Source organism: Ursus maritimus, unplaced genomic scaffold (genome assembly GCF_017311325.1).
Source record: "Ursus maritimus isolate PB19 unplaced genomic scaffold, ASM1731132v1 scaffold_1, whole genome shotgun sequence".
Lineage (NCBI taxonomy): Eukaryota > Metazoa > Chordata > Mammalia > Carnivora > Ursidae > Ursus > Ursus maritimus.
The window spans coordinates 18,944,509-18,965,098 of NW_024423343.1; the positions used below are offsets into that span (position 1 = coordinate 18,944,509).

The 20,590-nt window shown below is 54.5% G+C and overlaps 1 protein-coding gene and 1 long non-coding RNA gene across 3 annotated transcripts; one reads left to right on the forward strand and one right to left on the reverse strand.

Annotated features, from left to right (window-relative positions):
* The first annotated feature begins 2,906 nt into the window (after positions 1 to 2,906).
* LOC121105003 lies at positions 2,907 to 4,296 on the forward strand. The gene is made up of 2 exons (XR_005837407.1): positions 2,907 to 3,037; positions 3,225 to 4,296. It is a non-coding gene; the product is annotated as an uncharacterized LOC121105003 (long non-coding RNA).
* On the reverse strand, positions 4,160 to 13,256 carry SLC11A1 (solute carrier family 11 member 1). 2 transcript variants are annotated; one of them, XM_040640644.1, is made up of 15 exons: positions 13,060 to 13,256; positions 12,145 to 12,278; positions 11,205 to 11,327; positions 10,778 to 10,897; positions 9,890 to 9,996; positions 9,375 to 9,445; positions 8,970 to 9,037; positions 8,650 to 8,805; positions 7,836 to 7,994; positions 6,676 to 6,765; positions 6,434 to 6,553; positions 5,864 to 6,013; positions 5,354 to 5,427; positions 4,790 to 5,010; positions 4,160 to 4,646 (listed from the first exon to the last, which is right to left on the reverse strand). In XM_040640644.1, the coding sequence occupies exons 1-15, from the start codon at positions 13,064 to 13,066 to the stop codon at positions 4,567 to 4,569; spliced, it is 1,680 nt and encodes a 559-aa protein (XP_040496578.1). In that variant the 5' UTR covers positions 13,067 to 13,256; the 3' UTR covers positions 4,160 to 4,566. The 2 variants fall into 2 exon arrangements, with proteins under 2 accessions (XP_040496578.1, XP_008688695.1); XM_008690473.2 differs by having other exon boundaries at positions 4,790 to 4,943; positions 13,060 to 13,244.
* Positions 13,257 to 20,590: the final 7,334 nt, after the last annotated feature.

Here is a 20,590-nt window from a genome sequence, read left to right on the forward strand (position 1 = left end):
CGGGCGCTGTTTCAAGGCTCCCCCTTAAAAGGGCAACGGCTTCGGCGTGACCTGGACTCGGCCGCGGCTTTCATCACCGCTGGGGCCGGCGCTGCTCAGCTCCGCTGGCGGGGAGGCGGGCCCGGCCGGGTTCCTGCCGCGCTCCAGGGGGCGTCGCCTCTCTTCCTGCCGCCCGCCCGCGGGGCCGAGCCTCTGCGGCTGCGTGGCAGGACCGGCACCCGGCCCACTGTTCCAGACAGCCGAGCGCCGGGGGCCAGGGCCCGCCCTACCCGCCCCGAGGGCCCACGCCGGGGAGTGACCGAGGGCGGTGGGGCCCCACCTCTGCGCTTGGCGAGGACCGGAGACTAGCCGCTTCTTGGTTTCCTCATCTGGGAAATGGGAATAACGCTCTCTGGTCTGCAAAATGGGTCTTCAGTGGTTGCAGGGGCCGCCTCGCAGGAAAGTCCCGAGCGAGCGAAGGCTCTCCGCCAGCTCCCAAAGGCTGTGCAGATCCACAAAATTGTGCTTTTGACCGGACTGTGACCGTCAACACCCACCGCAGTTTCGGGGGCAGGTGACCCGGATCTGTAGGGCATGAAAATTACAACTCCCTGCCCCCGCGGACCTCGCCCAACTGCCCCATCTGGTGCCCCGCACGTCCGCGCGCACGTCAGGGCACCAAGCCCCTCTTTGCCTCAGGGCCTTCGTGTGCGCTGTTCCCTCTGCCGGGAAGGCATTTCCAGCCCCTTCACGGAGCCAAATCCCACTGACCTCGACGACACGCCACCTTCTCCAAAAGCTCTTTCTAGACCCTTCCTCTACTCCTCACGCCGGCCACGCTGTAATTATTGGGGCGGGGGGTTCCGCGGTGCCCGCACGCATTAGGCGCTTAATCCCTGCGGGCCCAATTTCTGATGGTGGGGGGTCCACAGACATCAGCTGTTTGTACGATTTTAAACAACCGTTGCACTCGGGGTGTATGGAGACACCAGCTGGCGCGGGCTCGCGTTTCCACGCGGATTCTTCTCGAGGGAAACTCCCGTGTTATGCGCCGCGAGATCTGCGGGTGGGTTTTTTTTTTTTTTCTGGTTTCTCCTGTTTATGAAGTTCTTTTCATTCTCCATACTATTTTGTATTCACAATTTAAAAAATAATAATAACGCCAAGCCCTGACAAACACGCCTCAGCACTTCCTTCCCCCGCGGGGCCTCGGTGGCGGGGCGGAGCGGGCGCGTCCTGTCCAGTCCAGCCTCCTGGTGCGCGCGCGGCGCACGTCCTCCAGGCCCGGGGCGGGGTGGTTTGGAGGGGGAGCCGGGGAGGGGAGAGGCCCCGCGCCGGGGCGCCAGGGCAGGAGAGCGGCGCCGGCCCGAAGGCGAGCCAGCTTTGTGCCCCGAGACTGGGGAGAAAGGAGGTGGCCCGCGGCTGGGTGGGACTCCCTCCACCCCCACCCCAGCCCCAGGCCGGACCCCGCGGCCCTCCTCCTGCCCTTAGGCGCCCACACCGCCGCCAGCGTTGCATTTAATCCTAATAATCGCCAACGTGTAGCGAGCGCTTCGTCTGCGTCCTGCTCTGGCTGCGCCCCCTAATCCCGTTCGCTCCTCAGAACGACCCCCTTCTTCTCCCATTTTACAGATAAGGAAACTGAGCTCCGAGACGTGAAGCGACTTGACCTAGCTTTCTGGCGGGGCTAGAAGTGGGGTTCTGGCCACCAAGCCGAGACCTCTCCCCTTCTGTTGAGCCCCGGGGCGGGGTGTCAGCCTTATCTCCGGCCCAGCTCGCACTGACCCCAAAAGGAAATGTGTGGTGGAGGACTGAGTGAACCCCTGGCCTTGCCGCTGGCCTGAGCAGGGCGGTTCACCTTCCTCTCCTTTCGTTTCTCCCTCTCTGTAGGCTGGAACCTGCCCGCTGTCCCTTTGGGAGTCAGAGTAGCTGACCGAATAGCTAGGGCACCCGGCAGGGTCGCTGCCCATCCCCGGCCCCATCCCCCTAGGCTCCCGTCCCTAACACCAGTCCCCTCCAAGGCCTCTTCCCCTTGGAGGTGGACCTTCCCCCAAGTAGGGGTGGTTACCAGGGAGTCAGGAGGTCCCTGCAGTGCAGGGTCTGGGGCAGGGGAGGCTCTGTAGGGACCCAGGAGCGGGGACGGGGGCGGGGGGGGGGAGTGTTCTGTAGGGTCTGGGAGGTTCTTTGGGCTTCCTCCCTGGGAGGGGGGGCGGTGTCCACACCCCGCTGCTATTCCCTAACTGCGCTGCGCCAGCTGCTGGACGTCACCTTACCCACAAGTGGTTCTTCTCCCTGCACCCCAGGAGGAATCCGATCATGCGCCTGTGGGTCCAGAAACACCAGGACTCCGCTGGTTCTGACCAGCAACCTTGGACAAGAGTCTCCTGCACTCAGCACCTCAGCTTCCTCAACTGCCAAATGGGGTTGCTAAGAGCCCAACCCAGGCAAGTGAAAGTGGGGCGTCAGTGCGGAAAGGGAGGGTGGCAGGCCCATGGGGAGAATCGGGGTGCCAGGCCCCTTCTCCCCGGAGGGCTGATGAAGCATCCCCTCCCTCCCTCTAGGAAGAACCAGAGCTACTAGGGGCGTGGAGGGCAGCCCCTTGTAAGGGCTTCCCTGCCCAGAAATGACTGACCTTGGCCTGGCCTCATTGCTAACCCCTCGCCCAGGCCCACGGTAGCCCGGTAGCTGTTCCCTCTCCCTGCCTTCCTTGCCCCCACATTCTCAGTGGCAGCTTTAACTGTTCAGATGACCAGCTGGCTCCTTCCTGTCCCCCCCGCCTCCGCCGTCCTGCTCTATGAGACCCAAGAACTCCCCACATGGTTGCCTGTCTGTATGCTATGCACACACCGGGCCCGGCTCCCGGCAGGTTCATTCTCCCTTGGCTGTCCCACCCCTTACCCATTCAATCCTGTTCAGGAGTTACCTGCCCTGGCCCTGGCCTCACTCTTTTCCAGGTGTACCCGACACGCACTCGGATTATTCCCTCGCCCCACTTTTGAGTGATTTGCTGTCACTTTCGTAGCTGGCTCCCCCTACTGGAGTGTGAGCACCTTGAGAGGTGACGTCTTTAATTCGGGCTTTGCCTCCCTCCCCCGCGTTTAGCACAGGGAGGGCACCCAATTAATAGTGAATTGATGGAGAGGGGTGTGCAGGGGTACAGCTGGGGACACCTCCAGGAAGCTGGAGAGGAGTATGGAAGGTGCCTCTTTCTCCATTATCCGGCCTCCATCCATCCCCCTCTTCAGCTAGCGCGGGTCCCACCTTCTCCAGGCTAAGGACAGAAGAGGATACAGCGGCCTTATAGTTCAGATACCGTACCCTCTTCCACCGTTTCTCTGGTTGGACCAGACCTGTCCCATCCCGTCCCTCCTTAAGGGTCCCACTCGCATCGTTGCCCTTTTAAGAAAGAGGAAATTCTTCTCATAAACAAGCGCCCCAACCAGAGCGCGGAGCTTGCCCAGCCAGATCCTGGGCAAACGGGGGTGCTTCCAGGCACAAAGCTGGCTCCAGGCTCAACCCAGGGAAAGGACTGCCGGCCCCTGCTCGCCACCGCTTTCCGCAGCTCAAGGGCTGGGGTCCGAGAGACCCGAAGAGGCAGGAGGAGGAACTTGGGGGAGCCTAGAAACAGCCCAGGGAGCGTCTGTAAAGTGCAACCCCTGCACCGGGCGAAGGGGTGCCGGGCGGCTCCCAGCGGTCGAAAGGGGTTCCCCGCCCACACAGCTCCCTCCATACCCCCCCACCCCCACCCTTCGCCTGGGCGGATTCCGAGGCCCCAGGGCGCGAGGCTCGAGCGCCCGCCTCCTCCTCTTTGGCCGGGAAGGGTGAGGCCACGGCGGGGAGTGAGGGCGCTCGGGACCGTCCCTGCCCCTAGGGGGAGCTGGGAGTCAGCGCGGAGGGAGCGTTAAGTGCGCGGCGTGGGAGTCCCGGCTGCCCGGTCCCCCGGGGAGATGGCAAATGAATTGGGCCTCCGAGGCATGGACTCTTGGGTTCCACGACCTGTGCCTGAAGAGGGGACAAGTGCGCCTCTGTTTTACTGCCTGGAAGGTGGGTTGCGGGTGGAACAGAAAGTCTGAAGATACTCTTGTGGAGTAGGAGCGAACTGACATTCGAGTAGAGGGCTTGCTGCTTCTAATGGTTCAAAGATTCGTGCTTTCCTGGTTTCTGCTCTCCTGCCCTTCTGTACGAGAAGTGAACTAGCATTTATTGAGCATTCATCAGACTGTCCTAAGTGCCAGTTTGGAGCCTGTGTCCCGCCCCCAGTTGGGTCCCTCCGTTGGGTCACTCCTGTAGGTGCTCAATAAATATTTTTGGAATTACTATTATTTTTAAGTCCCAAGTGTCAGGCACTGTGTTAAAGTGCTCCATGTCCATTGCAAGGTTGGTGTTGTCCCCGTTCTACAGATGAGAACGCTGAGACTGGAGGTTAATTACTTGTCCAAGCTAGGAAACAGCAGGTGCCTCCGAAACTCCTAGTCCATCTTGCTGCCTCCACACACACCCCAGCAGGCCAGTCTGCCCCAGTCATTCCACCCTCCAGCCAGGCCCTGGGTGGGAGTTCATCCAGAGATCTTCCCCCTCTCCTCCTCTTCAGGAAGCCCATACAAGAAGTGTTGATGGGAGCTGTGGGCCAGAAGGGTGGCTCCATGGGCAATGAGACAGGTCCAGACCTGGGAGAGGGGCGATTGTGAGTCTGGGAGAGAGAAAGACCTCCCAGGAAGCCCCAGTGCATCCCCTTCCCCCAATGCCCTCCATCCTTTGCCTCCTCTCCTTGCCTCCCCCATCCCTAAGGCTCCCTCTGGCCCTACAGTACCAGATAGGTGGTGAGGCCCAGGTAGACAGCAGCCAGCAGAGCTACAAGGACGAAGTAGGCCGGGTGGGGAAGGCTGGGCAGGTAGGTGACCACGAAGTAGAGGTTGATGGCACAGATCAGCGCCATGATGGAGGATGTGATGGCCTTGCTCAGCCTGGGGGGCAGGAAGGAGGCTCAGGACTCCCTGGGTCTCCTCCTTCTCTCCACTGCCCCAAGCCAGCCTGGAGGAGAGCGAAGGGACACGCAAAGCCACCTTCTCTGGGCTGTGGGACCTGGAGTAGACCCCTTGCCCACTTCTGTCTCCTGGGCCCTCCAGGCTCCACACGGGCAGGATGTGGCAAGAGGAGAGTCTGAGGTGAGACTGTGAGGAGCTCAGGCTCTAGAAACAGGCCCCCTCCCCAGATTCCAGCCCTAGCTCCCCACACTTGATAGTTGTTAAGTGAACCCTGCACAAGTCCCTTAACCTCCATGAGCTTATCTGGATAAGGGTAATTCCTTCCTCTGGGTGGTTGTGAGGATCAAATGCGGAATTGCAAGTCCGGTGTTGGGGGTAGGAGTACTCACCGGCTGTTGGCAAACTCCTGCATGAGGGCTGGCATGCTGGTGAATGTCAGGATAGGCAGCACAGCAAAGGGAAGCTGTGGAGAAGCAGGAGGAGGGGGCTGCGGGACCCTGCCCTCACAATACAGCCAGAAGGGAGGAGTGGAGCAGGGTTCCTGTCCTGCTCTGCCTGTGTGCCCTTGGGCAAGTCCCCTAATCACTCAGAGCCTCAGGCTGCCCGCTTCTGTGCCTTCCAAAGTTGGGAGGCTTCAAAGCAGGAGAAAGCGTCTGGGGCCTCTGGTCCCAGGCTGCCTGAGTTTGAATGCCAGCTCTGTCACTGGTCGCTTAACCACGTACATCAGTTTTCCAATCTGCGAAATGGGGACAACGGTGGTTCCTGTGGGGATTGCGTGAGCCGGAGAGGCAAGGTGTGTTTGGAAGAGTGTTAAGGCTGGGGGCAGGCTCCATACGGAGGATTATTGTGATTCCTGTGTAGCTGGGCAGGGGCAGGGGTGCTAGGGACCGCGGGCTCACCAGCAGGCTCTGCAGCACGTTGAGCAGGTCGTTGAGACCCGACAGGTCTTTCAGGTCCCTGAAGACTGCCACGAGCACGGTGGGCAGGATGGCGCAGGAGCGAGTGAGAAGCACGCGGGCGAAGCGTGACCACCGCAGCTTCAGGAAGCCCTGGGGTGTGGGGTGGCCACGTTGGTGGTGGGGTTCAGGACTAGGGATTCCAGAGGAGGGATCCTCTGTTGTCCCTCTGCCATCTCGCCCCAGGGGGAACCCTCTGTTTTTCCATCTCTGCAATGGGGGCAGCTCAGCCCCTAGGTGGCAGAGAGGGTAGATGAGGAGAAATGGGGGGGGGTTCCCCCACAGCTGAATGCTTAAGACTAAACTGTTGGAGAAAAGGCTCCTATTAGTCCTGGGTCTGCAGACTTGAGCCAGTAGCCTCACTTTTCTGCATGTTTTCTCATCATTAAAGCGGGGCTTACAATAGCGCCCTCTGGGCCGCTTTAAGGAGGGATGAGGCTGGTGTCTGAGCCCGCAGTGGTGTGCCAGTTGGCCTGGGACCCCTGGCCCTTCCCGGCCCGCCCCAGACCCCACCTCCATCACAAACTGTCCCGCGTAGGTGCCGGTCATGGTGGAGCTCTGCCCGGCCGCTAGGAGACCCACGGCCCAGATGTAGAGGGCAACGGGCCCGAAGACGCAGCCCAGGATCACGCCCTGCAGTGAGGGGTGTGGTTAGACCTGTGGCCCCGCCCCGAGATGGGCGTGGCGATGAGCCTGGCAGGAGCGGGGATGGGGGGAACCATTATTTTCTATGCCCACCCCTGCCTGGTGCTTACTCCTTGGTAAATGTCCACCTCCACCGTAAGGTTGTTCTTGGGGAAGATCTTGGCGTAGTCGTGGAGGCTGCTGTTGGCACAGACGTTGAACTGTGGGCACCGGGACAGTAGGAAGGAGATGTGAGGTTCACAGTCTCAGAAAATCAGACAGCCAGGCCTCGACCAGGGGTTGAAAACTGGTGACCCGCGGGCTGAATCCAGCCAGATATACTTTGCTTGACTAACGAATGTTTTTCCTCTGTAATGTGAATTTGTTGCCAACATCTAGAATTGAGAAGAATTCACACGGGAACCCGGTTTCCAGGGTTCTGTTGGGTGTGTAAGGGCTAGCGTTACCACAAAGAGACAACTGGCTGGCAGTGACGACCCAAGCTATTCCACAGTCTCCTCTGCCTTACACTGGACCCACTGACCACAGCCCTGAGACCCGCCTGATCTTTAAGGCCACAGAGCAAGGCAGTGGCTGTGCCTAAGTCCCCGGAGGCCTCCCCCCACAGGGCTCAGCATCCAGGAAGCACCCACCCCTGGCTGGCAGTCGTCAGAGCCGCGTGACCGAGACCCACTCAGAAAGGAGAGAGGCACAGGTCCCAAACCCCAGAGAGCCAGCGAGGAGCTTCGTGTCATTTGGCTGCTATATCCCCAGGGTCTAGGCACTGCCTGATCTGTAATGCATATTCAGTATATCTTTACTGAATGAATGATGGTTTATCTACGAACAATAAAGATGATAAGCAGAGAGGACTCAAAGAAGAAAAGGACTGCTTGAACATTCCCAACTCTGAGCTCATGCTCAGGCAGGCATCTACCCCCAGAATGCCCTCCCTGCAGTTTGCTGGACAAATCCTGGCCATCCTTCAAGGTACAAGTGGAATGCTGGGTCTCCCAAGACTCAGTTCCTCCCTCCCAGTCACCTCCTTTGGATGTCTGTGTCTTGCCACCCCTGGGGTGGGTTGCCCAGGGTGGGGAGCCGTGACTCCCCAGCAGAGTGGGGAAGGGGTCTCAGCCAGAGGCCAGGTCACAGATTCCCTCCCCTACCAGGGGCAGAAGTGCAGGACAGACACTCAAAGGGCTCAGATGCATTGCCTGGCGTCCCCAGCAGAGCCTGCAGGGCTTGGGGGGTGGGGAGGCCGGCTGTGGCTGTGTGGGGAGGTATGTCTCACCGCAGCCTCGTTAGATTGCTGGTAGAAGGCCTGCCCAAACACGGCTACAACAAAGAGATTGATGAAGAAGGAGACAGACAGGGCGATGGTGGCCTCAATCAGGAAGTACATGTTGGCTTCTCGGATGTCCGTCCGGCGGGACCGGTCTATCTCTCGAGACTATGAAGGTCAGAGGGGAGGAAAGAGCCAAAGTTCCTCAGAACTCCCCCAACATTCTCCACCCTCACACTTCTAACTATGTTCCCTTCAAACCACAGTTCTTTCTAAAGCCCTCCCCGTCGCAGTTTGGGACAGGCCTTGGTCAGCAGACACACCTCCTGCATTCCCAGTTATATTCTGCCTCAGGGCCTTTGCACTTGCCATTCCCTCTGCTTGGAATATCTTCTCCCTTGATCTTTCTTCCCATCCTTCAGGTCTCAAAGTTTACTTCCTTAGAAAGGCCTTTCCCGACTACCTTTTCTAAAGTAGCTCCTGTGTAGTCATTCTCTATCATATTTCTCTGTTTCCTTCCTTCAAAGCACCTTTCACAATCTATAATTCTTTCCTTTACCTGTTTACTTGCTCATGGTCTGTATGCCCCACTAGAATTCAAGCCCTAGGAAGGCAGATTGCTCGTCTGTCTTTTTGTCATTGGCCCCTGGCTCCCCGCACACAGTAGACGCTCGATTACTACGTGTTGATTAAGTTGAGAATGATTCACTTCCCGCCTAAAATCAGGAAGGCGGGAGCCGACGGAGCGGGGCTCCCGGTTCGCAGGAGGCGTGAGCGAGGCTGAAGGGAGCGGGCGTCTCTCCCTCTCCTTCCCTCCGCTCACCTTCACGAGGGCCGAGTGCAGGTAGATGTTGTGAGGCATGATGATGGCGCCGACGATGCCCACGGCCTGCAGCAGCTCTGGATGGCCGCAGCCGGGGCACGAGGGCAGGAGGAGGCCCCGGAGAACCGCTAGCTGGGCCGGCCGCGCCACCACGTACTGTGGGGAGAGGGCTAGTCAGGCCCGGGGCAGCCCTGCCCACCATCACCCCGACCCTGGCCGCTAGGGGGCGTGGCTCAGGCCGCTGCCCCCTCCCCGCAAGGCTCTGCAAGGGGCCCTGAGGAATGGCCCTGGTGGAGGGTGTCGTGGCTTTGCCTTCCCACCTCGTAGCCGAAGGTCAAGGCCATAATTGTAATAAGGAATCCAAAAAAGGCTTCCAGCTTCCGCAACCCTAGGGGGAAAGCAGAGGGTCGCAACAACCGCAACAAAAACTGTAACGCAGGCGATTATTAACGGCTAATATCTTGAGCGCTTTGTTCTACGCGCCCTGTCAAGTGCTTAACATACATTGCTCGGTGAATCCTCACCACAGCCCTCTGACGTCTGTGCTATTATTATCCCCATGGTATAGAGGCAGAAACCCCAGGCCAAGTACCTTGCTCAAGGCCACACGGCCAGAGTGAGGGGGCTGGGAGCCTTTCTCACCTCTTTGGGTGCAACAGAGCACGGCTGATATACTCCCTTGTTCCCCCAGCTCCGTCCCCTGTGAGACTGACGGGCACACCCACCGTAGTTGTCAAGGAAGAGGAAGAAGAAGGTGTCCACGATGGTGATGAGGACTCCGCCCCAGAGTGGGATTCTGAAACGGAGTGGCCAGGGTCAGCCCAGACTGGTCAGGGATCTGGAACTCCCAACCTCAGGGCAGGAGACTGTGGCATCTGGCCTCCTGGGGGCAGGGACCCACGTGGCCCCAGGCAGCTAAGGGAGAGGGGATGGGGGTTGTGCTGGAGATGGGAAAATGTCACAAAACGCTAGCAAGGGCCAAGCTGGGTAGGAGACCAGCAAGGCTGTGAGCTCAGGGCTCAGTCCCGAAGCCTGCCTGGCTAGTGGCCTCTGTGTGACTTTAAACCAGTCACTTTACATTTCTGGGTCTCTCAGAATTTCAACATGTCTCAGATGCCCCCCCCCCCCCAATCCGGGAACACAGCCCAGCAGCTTTAAATCAGAGGGGACTGTGGGGTGAAAGGGATTCAGGGAGGTACGAGGCCCTGGACTGGAGAGCTGGGGCCCCTTGGGGCAGTACCGTCCAGCTGAGAGCAGACTGAACGCGATGGCCGTGCCGATGACCTCCTGCATGTCCGAGCCCACAATGGCTAGCTCGATGGTCAGCCAGAGGAGGGTGCGGGGCACCTGTGGGGAGGACGTGACTTCACCAACGTTGGGCCAGTTATCCCTGCTATTTGTGGATGCCCCCATGGCTTCCCTACACCTGGCACTATACTGTTGTGCTGGAAGCCTGCACCCGACATCTGCCGGCCTCGCCAGCTGGCTTCCAGTTAGGGTTTGTAGGAAACAATTAGGGAGATTGAAAGGCAGGGAGAGATCATTTTTCCCCTATTTTTAGTGGTGTTTCTGGCAGGGGTGCCAGCAAGGGCACCAGGCAGCCTGGGCTCTCTCGGTATTGTGGCCATTTCGACAGCGGTGGTGTTTCCAGAAGCTCGGCAGTAAATGATGACTCTTGGGCAGCTGCCCAGCAGCTTTCTGATCTCTGGGTAACACCTCCTTCCCTTGCTCCTCCTGCCCTTCCAGTATCTTTGTGACTGCATCCCTGCATTAAATACCTTCGAAATATCTTGTGGCATGGTTTCTGTTTGCCTGCCTGGACACTCACAGCAGCGGAGTCCCCAGTGTCCACCCCAGCCAATGACCATCCCAAGCCAATGCCTACCTATTTTGCACCTTGGGCAAGTCACTTTCCCAGATTTCAATGTCCCCTCTTGTAAAACGAGCAGGTATCTCTAACATCCCTCACAGTCTGGGCACTGTTAATTTGAGCCTCAGTCTTCCCATCTGTCAAATGGACTTGTGATGCCCCGCTTGAGATGATGTATTTATTTGATCATGGACGCTGTAAATAGCTGTTTGGGTTTGGGGTCTGCGGGTGCTCCCTGTCCAGGCCCACCAAGCTCACCTTAGGGTAGTAGAGATGGCAGACCTCGCCCAAGTCCTTGCCTGTCACCACGCCCAGCCGGGCAGCAAGCCGCTGGCAGAGTAGGCCCAGCGCGGTGGCCCATAGCAGCACCCAGAGCAGCTGCGAGAAGGCAGGGAAAGGCCTTCAGTGGGGGCGTGGGGGTGCCATCTGACAACCCCAAGCTGCTTCTGGTACCCTCTAACCACGGACACCCATTGGGGAGAGAGTAGAGGAGATGGAGCGAGAAGACCAATACCCCCCCCCCCCCATACACCCTACACTCTGGCAGGGCAGCCCTGGGGGCCCTTTTCGGGCCCACTTGAACTTAATGCCTGCTTCCCCCAACACCAGCCGTTCAGTCCACTCTGGGGAAATGTGGCAAGTTGGGGGGGTCTCTGCCCTCCCCATGGTGCCCCGACTCAGTCACTTTGAATCCAGCCACGGCCCCGGCCTGAAGATCCGACTCGATGTTTCCTGGGTCCAGGAAAGCGATACTCATGAGGAAGCCAGGCCCGGTGAAGGCCCACAGCTTCCTCAGGCTGAACGTGCCCTGCGGGTGGGAGAGAAGCGGGGAGATGCTGGCTATAGGGGTGCTAGCAATGGGCCTTGGCCCGCCCCTGGCTCGCTATGGGCTGTCTGGTCAGCCCAGGCTGTCTAGCCCTGTCCCCTCCTTTCCCCCATTCCCGGAGCTGCCAGCCCTGGGGGTTAGTGGAGGGCATGGGGTAGGAGGAAGCAACAGGATTTGCTGAGTCATGGTCCATCTGCTTTCTGGATCTGTCCCTACAACTGACCAGTCCGCCTCCTGCTTGCCCTGACTCAGCAGATCCTCAGAGCCCAGAGGGGTTTTTTCCTGGGGTCAAGCCTCCCTGCGCCTGCTCCTCCTTCCCCAGTCCCTTCTCAAACCACAGTCTCTCCTCTCTGGAGTCCCCTGAGCCTAGGGTCTTCCCACCGCATTCCAGGGCTTGGCCTGGCAGCCCGAGGATCTGCTAAAGATTCTGGAAGTGCAGGCTGAGAGCATCCTAGAAAGCAGCCTGCAGCTTCCCTCCCTTCTCCCGATGCCCTCCACCCAGTCCTTTCCTTTAGTACCACAACAAATCCTTGAGGCTCCAGCCTGAACTCACTCCGGGCCCCTTTCCATCCCTGAGAAAGCTGGGATGCATTCTGAAAGCCGCTTGATAATTTGCCCCCCAGCTAAGCGCTAAGGACGGAAGCAGGAGAGGGGCAGTCGGGGGCCACTGTCCGTCACCGCTGCTCAGAGCTGGAAGGGACTTGCCATGGTCTTCAGGAGACTTCTTTCCCCCAGCCTGTGAGATCCTACAGCATCCTGTCAGTCCTGAAAGACCCCAGGAAGTTTCCAGCATTCCTACCGGTTCTGTGTCCGGGATGGGGATCTTCTCACTCAGGTAGGTTGTTCTGGGAGGTTCTTGCTGTGGCTCTGAGCTGGGTGGGCTGGAGATGGAGCCATAACTGGGCCTGCTTAGCCTTTGTGGGTTCTTATCACCTGCAAAGGGCCCCAAGAAGGCGTGATGAGTGACTGGTTTCTTTCTGGTGGCCCAGGGCTAAAGCCGTCTGTTCTCCCCTACAGCCTTCTGGCAAAGTGGAGAAATTAAGGCTCAAGTGAACAGGGGCTGGTGACTCCCATCTTGGGTCCATCACCTCTACCCCTTGACCAAATGTGTCAAGATTTTATTTAATTAATAATTAATTAATTTATTTTTTGAGAGAAAGAGCAAGCGCACATGGGGGAGGGGAAGAGATGAAGGGGGAGAGAGAATCTCCAGCAGATTCCACCCTGAGCGTGGAGCCCAACCTGGGGCTGAGTCTCACGACCCTGAGATCATGACCTGAGCTGAAATCGAGAGTTGGACGCTTCACCAACTGAGCCACCCAGGCACCCCGACCGACCAAATGTCTCAGCAGATGTGTGGGAATACAGCTTCTAGGATTACTCTCCTTCCGTGTAGGCACAGAGGTTCCCAAATGCAGGTCTCTCCTGCCACAAAGGATGCAGAGGGGGACACTGCGCTCTGAGGAGGGCATACTGGTACCCATGTGTAAGCCCCGTGGCCTCACTCCTGCCTCCTCCGTCACCCAAGTAAGCTCCAGGAGCTCCAGGTGCCCAGAGAACAGACAAAGGGGACGCTGTGCACTGGGGGATGCGAAGAGCCCACCCCCAGGCTGGTGTCCAGAATTGGGTTGAGACCAGGATACCCATGAGAGTCCCTGCCTCTCCCCCACTCCCAACCCCCTTTTAGGATTCTGACCCTGGAGGGGCTACTCACCTGTCATGAGGACAGAGACTCAGGTTCTCTCTGCATGTGAGTGGGATGCTGGCAGCCGCCACTCAGCACACGCTCCCTCTCTGAGGGCTGGTGCCTGTCGGTGTGCAAGCCCACACCCTCCTGTCCATCCTCCGCTGATCTCAGCTGTCCTCACAGACATTGTGAAACACTTGCCAAAGGCAGAAGTGGCCAGCGCTGGCGGAAGAGTCTCGTTGACCAAAAGGCAGGAACTTTTGTTCCCCTCCAACACTTTTGGCCCCCTTCCAGGTCCCTTACGTTCTGGGTCTCTCAAGTTAGCTCTGATTTCAAGACACTTCCTGCTACTTGGGCGTTCATGTCCAGATCACATGACTACCTGCCCACACACAAGCAGTCAGGCCCTTGTCTTCAGGCTGGAGTCCTTGGCAACGGGAGTCCTGATGGCTAGTGGGCCTCAGTTTCCCATTGAGTGCCTCAGAGGAGAAGACCTTCGGGCACTGCCACAGGGACAGGCATTGATGATTCAGGGCAAGGAGAGCCTCAGAAGAATGAGGCCCTGGAACTCTGGTCCCAATTCTGCCGCTGATTCACTTGAGATTGTCACCAGGCCGTCCCTTTCTCTGAACTTGTTTCTTCTGTTACGTGAAGGGCTCAGACTAGCTAAGAGGTCAAAAGATTAGGTGCCCATGAAAGCCAGGCAGGTCAGATAAACTACAAGACAGGTAGGGAGTAAGAAAAACAGCGCCGGCTCAGTGTTCAATGATGAATGATGCCAAGCCTCAGTGTCGGCGGGTAATAGGGAGTGGTGGAGACTGTAGCAAAACGAAGGACACATACTCTGTCTGAAGGGGGCAGTGCCTACAGAGTCTCAGCCAGTTGTCATGTGGGAATGTGTGCCCACTGTCACCATGTCTTCTGATTTGTCAAATATATTGGAAAATGTTGAGTTTCATGCAACATATGCTTCTTGAATCCTAGGCTCAAGAAATTGAAAATATTGTGTCATTTAAACAAAATATTCCTTTAGGCTAGCTTCCACTTAAGGGTTATCAGTCTGTATCCTCTGGATGAATAAGGGGTAAGACTCTTTTCAGTTCCCAATTCCTTCTCCTTGTCTGTGTTGTGCCCCCACTGCTTCCCTCCCTTAGGGTCTTCTCCTTCCCATACCCACTGCTGTCCTCTACCCTGTGGCCTTCCTTTTCTGCCAAGAAGATTCAAAGCCAATCTTTGGGGTTTCCAACTCCAAGGTCTGAGACTTCAAGATCCAGAGAAAACAGGTGCAAGCTCTCAGACCCAGCCCTGAATCAGGATATGATGTATCCCCATGTTGAGTCAAACACTTTAGCAAAAGCCTGGGAGCCAGATGGGGGTGTTGGCAACCAATTTCCTGGCTCTTCATGGATGGGGGAAGTTGGAGGGACTGGAGAGGTGGGGGAGCAGGAAGAAGAGTGAATGATAGGTCATAGGGGAGAGAGGAACGTCATGGTTTATCACTGTGCAATCCTGTTGCTCAACGTGCCTCCGCCATCTCAGATTTCCCAATCACTACTTTGGGCTCATGTGGCGATGGCTGGGGTGGGATGTTGTGATGGTTCATTTTATTGTCAACTTGGCAGGGTCACAGCGTGCCCGGATGCTTGGCCAAATATTCAGGGTGTGTCGGCGAGGGAGGGTATTTTTGGAGGAGATTAATATTGGAATCCGCAGGCTGAGTAAAGCAGATTTCTCTCCCTAATGAGGGTGGGCTTCATCCAACCAATTGAACAGAACAAAGGGCTGAGGAAGGGAGAGTTCACTCTCTCTGCCTATCTTTGAACTGAGATATTGGTCTTCTCTTGCCTTCAGGCTTGACTTGGACAAGAACTTAGACCATCGACTCTCCTGGTTCTCAGGCCTTCAGACTTGGACCAGAATTGAATGTACCATCAGCATTCCTGGGGCTCTAGCTTGCAGATCGTGGGACTCCTCAGCCTCCATACTCCTGTGAACCAATTCCTTAGTATCTATCTATTTATCTATCCATCTATATTTTCTGTTGGTTCTGTGTCTCTGGAGAACCCTAAGACAGAAGTCTTCCTCTTTGCATCTTTTGTGGCGTTTTGCTGTAGATAGGACTCAGTGAGTGTAATTGATTAATGACTGATCAGTATCTGCACAACTTCTACCTTACAGAAGAGGCAGTACAGTGTAATGGTTAAGAGCAGAGCTTCCTGGCAGAGTATCAGCAGGTGGGAGGCTACTGAGCTAGGGCTCCAGAAATCTGCATGGCGGTCCCCTTGGGGCTGGAGCTATTGCTGAATTCTAAGGCCTTCGCATGCAGGGTGAGCTTTCACAAAGGCCAGTTCACTCAAAATGGATCACAGACTTATGAGTAAATATAAAACTATAAAATTGTTAGAAAAAAAAGTCAGAGAAAATCTTCAGGATCTAGGACTAGACAAAGGCCTGTTAGACTCAACACCAAAAGCATGATCCATAAAGGGGAAAATTGATAAATTGAACCTCATGAAAATTACCAACATTTGCTCTGTGAAGGACCCTTTTAAGAGGATGAAAAGACAAGCTAAGGACTCAGAGAAAATATTTGCAAACCACATATCTGACAAAGGACCAGTATCTAGAAGAGAAAAATCTCTTACCACTCAGCAGTGAAAAACCAAGCAATCCAGTTAGAAATGGGCAAAAATCATGAACAGACATTTCACCTAATAGGATGTACAGATGTATATCCTATGTACATGGAAAGATGTTCTGTGTCACTGGCCATTAGCGAAATGCAAATTAGAATCCTAATGAGATATGGCTACACTCCTATCAGAGTGGCTAAAAGAAAAAACAGTCACAATACCACATATTGACAAAGATGTGGAGAAACTAGATCACTCATATGTTGTTGGCCAGAAGGTAAAATGGTACAGCCACTCTGGAAATAGTTTGGGAATTTCTTAAAAAATTAAGATGCTACTACCATATGATCTAGCAACGGCACTCCCAGACATTTTTTCCCCCAGAGAAGTGGTTCATATTCACACAAAAATCTGCACACAAATTTTTATAGCAGCTTTATTTATAATAGCCCAAACTAGAAGCAACCCACATTGTCCTTTACTAGATGAATGGGTAAGCAAACTACAGTCTATCTATACCAGAGAATACGTTCCTGGGCATTTATTCCAGAGAAACTAAAACTTGCGTTCACACAAAATCTGTATGTAAGTTGCAGCTTTATTTGTAATAGTCAGACACTAGAATTAGCCCAGATATCCTTCAACAGGAGAATGGTTACACTGACTGCTGTACAGACTGTGGATTACAGCCCCTCGATAAGAGAAACAAACTCTCGATGCACACAATGATTTGGATAAATCTCCAGGAAATTATGCTGAGTGAAAGAAGTCTATCTCAGAAGGTTGCATTCTGTATTGTTCCATTTATAGAACATTTTTGCAACGACAAAGTTACACAGATTAGCGGCCTCCAGCGGGTAGGTATGGTGGAGGGTAGAGCGGGAGGCGGGTGCGACTATGGAAAGGCAGCTAGAAGGATCCTTTTGGCGTTGGAGCTGTTCACATCCAATGGATTATTATTCGGCCTCAAAAAGGAGTGTGAGTCTGGGGGCACCTGGGCGGCTCGGTCAGTTGAGCACCTGACTCTTGGTTTCAGCTCAGGTGATGACCTCAGCGTTGTGGGATTGAGCCCCACGTCTGTTCCGTGCTCAGCAGGAAGTCTGCTTGGGATTCTCTCTCTCTCTCTCTCTGCCCCTCCCCCCACTCTCTCTAAAATAAATAAAAATAAATCTTAAAAAAAAAAAAAGGAATGCAAGTCTGGATGCTATAAGATGGATGAGTCTTGAAAACTTTATGATAAATGAAATAAGCCGGACACCCAAGGACAAATATTGTAGGATTCCACTTATATGAGTTTCTCGGAATAGACAAATTTATAGAAACAGAAAGTAGAAGGATGATTTCCAGGATTTAGGGGAAGGGGAAAGGGGAAGTTACTGTTCCATGGGTGTAGAGTTTAGTCTGGGACGATAAGAATGTTCCAGAAATGGATGGTGGTGATGGTTGCACAACAGCGTGAATATCCTTAATGTCATTGAATTACACACCTGAAGACGGTTAAAAGGGTAACGTTCGTGTATAATTTGCCACCCGCCCAAACGTGGGAAAAGAAATCCTGGCTGATGCTACTGTATAAAGATCAGCAAGATGTTAGCACTGGGGGGGGGGGGCAAAGTGTGCGTGAGTCTCTCTCGATTTTTCCTACAGCCACATGTGAATCTGCAGTTCTCTCCATATTTAAAATGGAGGGAAAGGATGGGTTTTATTGAATGGATGTTATACTTCAACAACATTGATTTAACCCCCCCCCACAACAACCACCCACCAGAGTTTCTGGAATCTAATGGCCTGGGTTTGAATCTTACTTTTACTAGCTCTGTGACTCAGGCAAGTTTCTTAGGCCCTCAGTTTCCTCGCCTGGAAAGTGGGGGTGATAAAAGTACTTACCCCAAGGAGTGTTTGTGAAGCCCAGGAAATGCATCTAGCACTGTGCGCTGTGCAGCTCGTTGCTTTTGTAAATGGGTTTCCAAAATGTCTTGGGCCACTGTCAGTCCTTCAGAACCCCAGATGCATTTTCTGCTCCTAACAACGCTGCCTTTGGTGGTCGGGTGCCCAGACTTGCCCACCCGAGCCTTTCGATTCAGTGGAGCTCCAACCTAGGAAATTTGTGATGGTGGAATAACAGGGGACAATGCCACACATTATATCATAAAACGAAATGAGGAAACCATCAAACCGAACAAGAACAGGTTTTACCACGAATGCTGGTGCTGAGGGAACAGCGGATTCGACCAAAGGAAGGGAGGTGAGCAATAGAGGTTCAGAAGGGCCACGTCTGCACCTTCCAAGGACGTTACCAGCCCTGGGGGGTAGCGTCTGTTGTCCAATGTCTAAATGTAAGCCTTTTCTTGTGGGGCTCCATGTATCCGTAGCATTGCTCTTAGTTTATCTGCTCACCTACGACTTCTTGTGGGAGGAAAGAAAACACACAAACAGGCAGGCATGCGGGCATTTGCCTGCCCCACTTCCAGGGTCTGTCAGTCTCCTGGATGACAGACAGCGCTTCAGTTGGGTTCCCAGACCCTCCACCATCCCATCCTGAACCCGTTGCAGTAGCGAAAGCCTCCCAAGCTCCCTCCCTCTCCCCTCTAGGACTCTGCATATGCTGCTTCCTCCTCAAACATGCCCCACACCCTTTGCCTGGCAAACAGCCTTTTGTCTTCAGCACGCAGCTCTGCTGTGACCTCTTCCAGGAAGCCTTCTTTGACTTCTCCAGGACCAGGCTGTGTGCTCCCTCAGCACAATGCCCTTCCCATGCAACTCAGCAGTGAGGCTGCTGTCAGGGATGGTGCAGTAGGGAATGGGCAGTTTCTAGGTACTTCTGGGAGGAGAAAGTGTACAGTCAAGCCTACTTTGGAAGTAGCTAAAGCAGGAAGATGCCTCTTCTCTGTTCTGGGATCTGTTTATCAGAGTGAATTTACACATGTACTCGAGCCAGATTCCCTAAGTCCAAATCGTGGCTCTGTCACTAGCCCATTGCATGATCTTGGCCTTAACCTTTCCCTCATCTGTGAAATGGGTACAATGATAGAACTGACCTCACAGGGGTATTGTGAGAATCACATGAATTACCATGTGTAGAGGGATTAAAATAATAAGTGCTACGTAGCATTTGCTCTTATTCTTATTCTTGTCCATTTCCCTCTGCCTCCCTGGGCTCCCACACCGGGTCAAGTGCACATTTAACGCTCTACTGTTGCATGTATACATTTCCTTCTTAGCACTTTCCATGTTCTGCACGCCCACATTAATTCACGGGGCCCTTGACTGATGTCTCTTCTCTTCTAGGCCGCCTGTGTGCCGTGGGGGTAGGGCCTGGCCCTGATGCTCCCACAGCACCGCTAGATCCTAGTCCAGGGCTTGGCACCTCAGAAGGGATCAGTGTTTGTTTTCTCTTTGTTCAGAGACATATATGTCTATTACGGAGCAAGAGGAAGGGGTCATAGAAGTTCTGGGGACAAAGGATAAGATCTAGCAATGAACCAGTTCTGAAGGGGATGTCACAGAGCAGACCGGGGAGTGGTGGGTTCCTCCACAAGTCACCAGATACAGGGGAGCTCGGCAGAGGGAGGATCTCAGTGGGTCAGATGTCACTGCCCTCCTTCCTCTAGGGCATCGGGGACTGGAGATGACTCTCCAGATCTCTGTGGAATGTTCTGGATGCACTGGGCTGAGCAGCTTTGGTTTCGGTTCTCCATACATGAAGTGAACTTGCCCCGGGCCTGGGGGGCCCTCTGCGACCCAGCCCTGCCAAACTCACGATGACTGAGCACTCTGGTACTCCAGCCTCTCCCGCCCTATTGTGCTCCAGACTTCCTGGCCTTCTCACTGCAATACATGCTCAAGAGCCCTTGTGCTTGCTGTTCCCTCTGAATGCTTTTCCCACCACAGCTCCCCACAGGTCTGACTCCTTGGCATTCATTCTGGTCCCAGCTCAGCTGAGACGCCAGGAAGGCCCTCCCTGAAATCTCCACCCTCAACCCTCCAACCCTGAGTCACTGTCTACCCATGACTTGGCTTTTATTTTTTTTCCCCATAAATGTCTGAAATTGCACATATGAAATGAAATTGCACATATGAAATTGCACATATGAAATGTCCGAAATTGCACATATGAAATGACTTATCTGCCTGGAATGCTTTATCTGATCCTCAAAAAAAATCCTACACATGTAGAAGTTGGGAATGTTAAACAAAAGCCTTAAGATCGATTCAACAATTACACCTCTCAGAATGTCTCCTTTGGGGCGCCTGGGTGGCGCAGTCATTAAGCGTCTGCCTTCGGCGCAGGGCGTGATCCCGAGGTTCTGGGTTCGAGCCCCACATCAGGCTCCTCCGCTGGAAGCCTGCTTCTTCCTCTTCCACTCCCCCTGCTTGTGTTCCCTCTCTTGCTGGCTGTCTCTCTGTCACATAAATAAATAAAATCTTTAAAAAATTTAAAAAAATTTAAAAAAGGATTTTTAAAACGTGCTTCACATGAAGTTAATATAATATTGCATTGCAATGATACTTCAAAAATTTAAAAAAAGGTAATGTTGAAACTAAACAAACAAAAAACTGCTTGACAGAGTAAATGCTGAACAAACATGGGCCACTTCTATGCATCAAAAAACAAAAGAGTAAAGAGCATATTTGCTAAAATGTTAAAAGGGCTGCCTCTAGGTTGAGAAATTGGGGTGAATTCACTTTCTTCTTTTGGTTCAGCCCCCTTTTCTCAGTTTCCTCTAGTGAACATGCGTTTCTTTTTAAATAATGGATCAGGACAATAAAAATATTTTAAAAAATTCTTTCGGGCTCTACTCAAGCGATAGTTCTCCATAAAGTCTTGCTGCCCTGAGTGGAAAGTCCTGGCCGCCCTCATCACGGGGCAGAGCCTCTGGAGGGTGGGGGTTGGGGGGGGAGGGGTCCCCCAGCTGGAAGAGGCA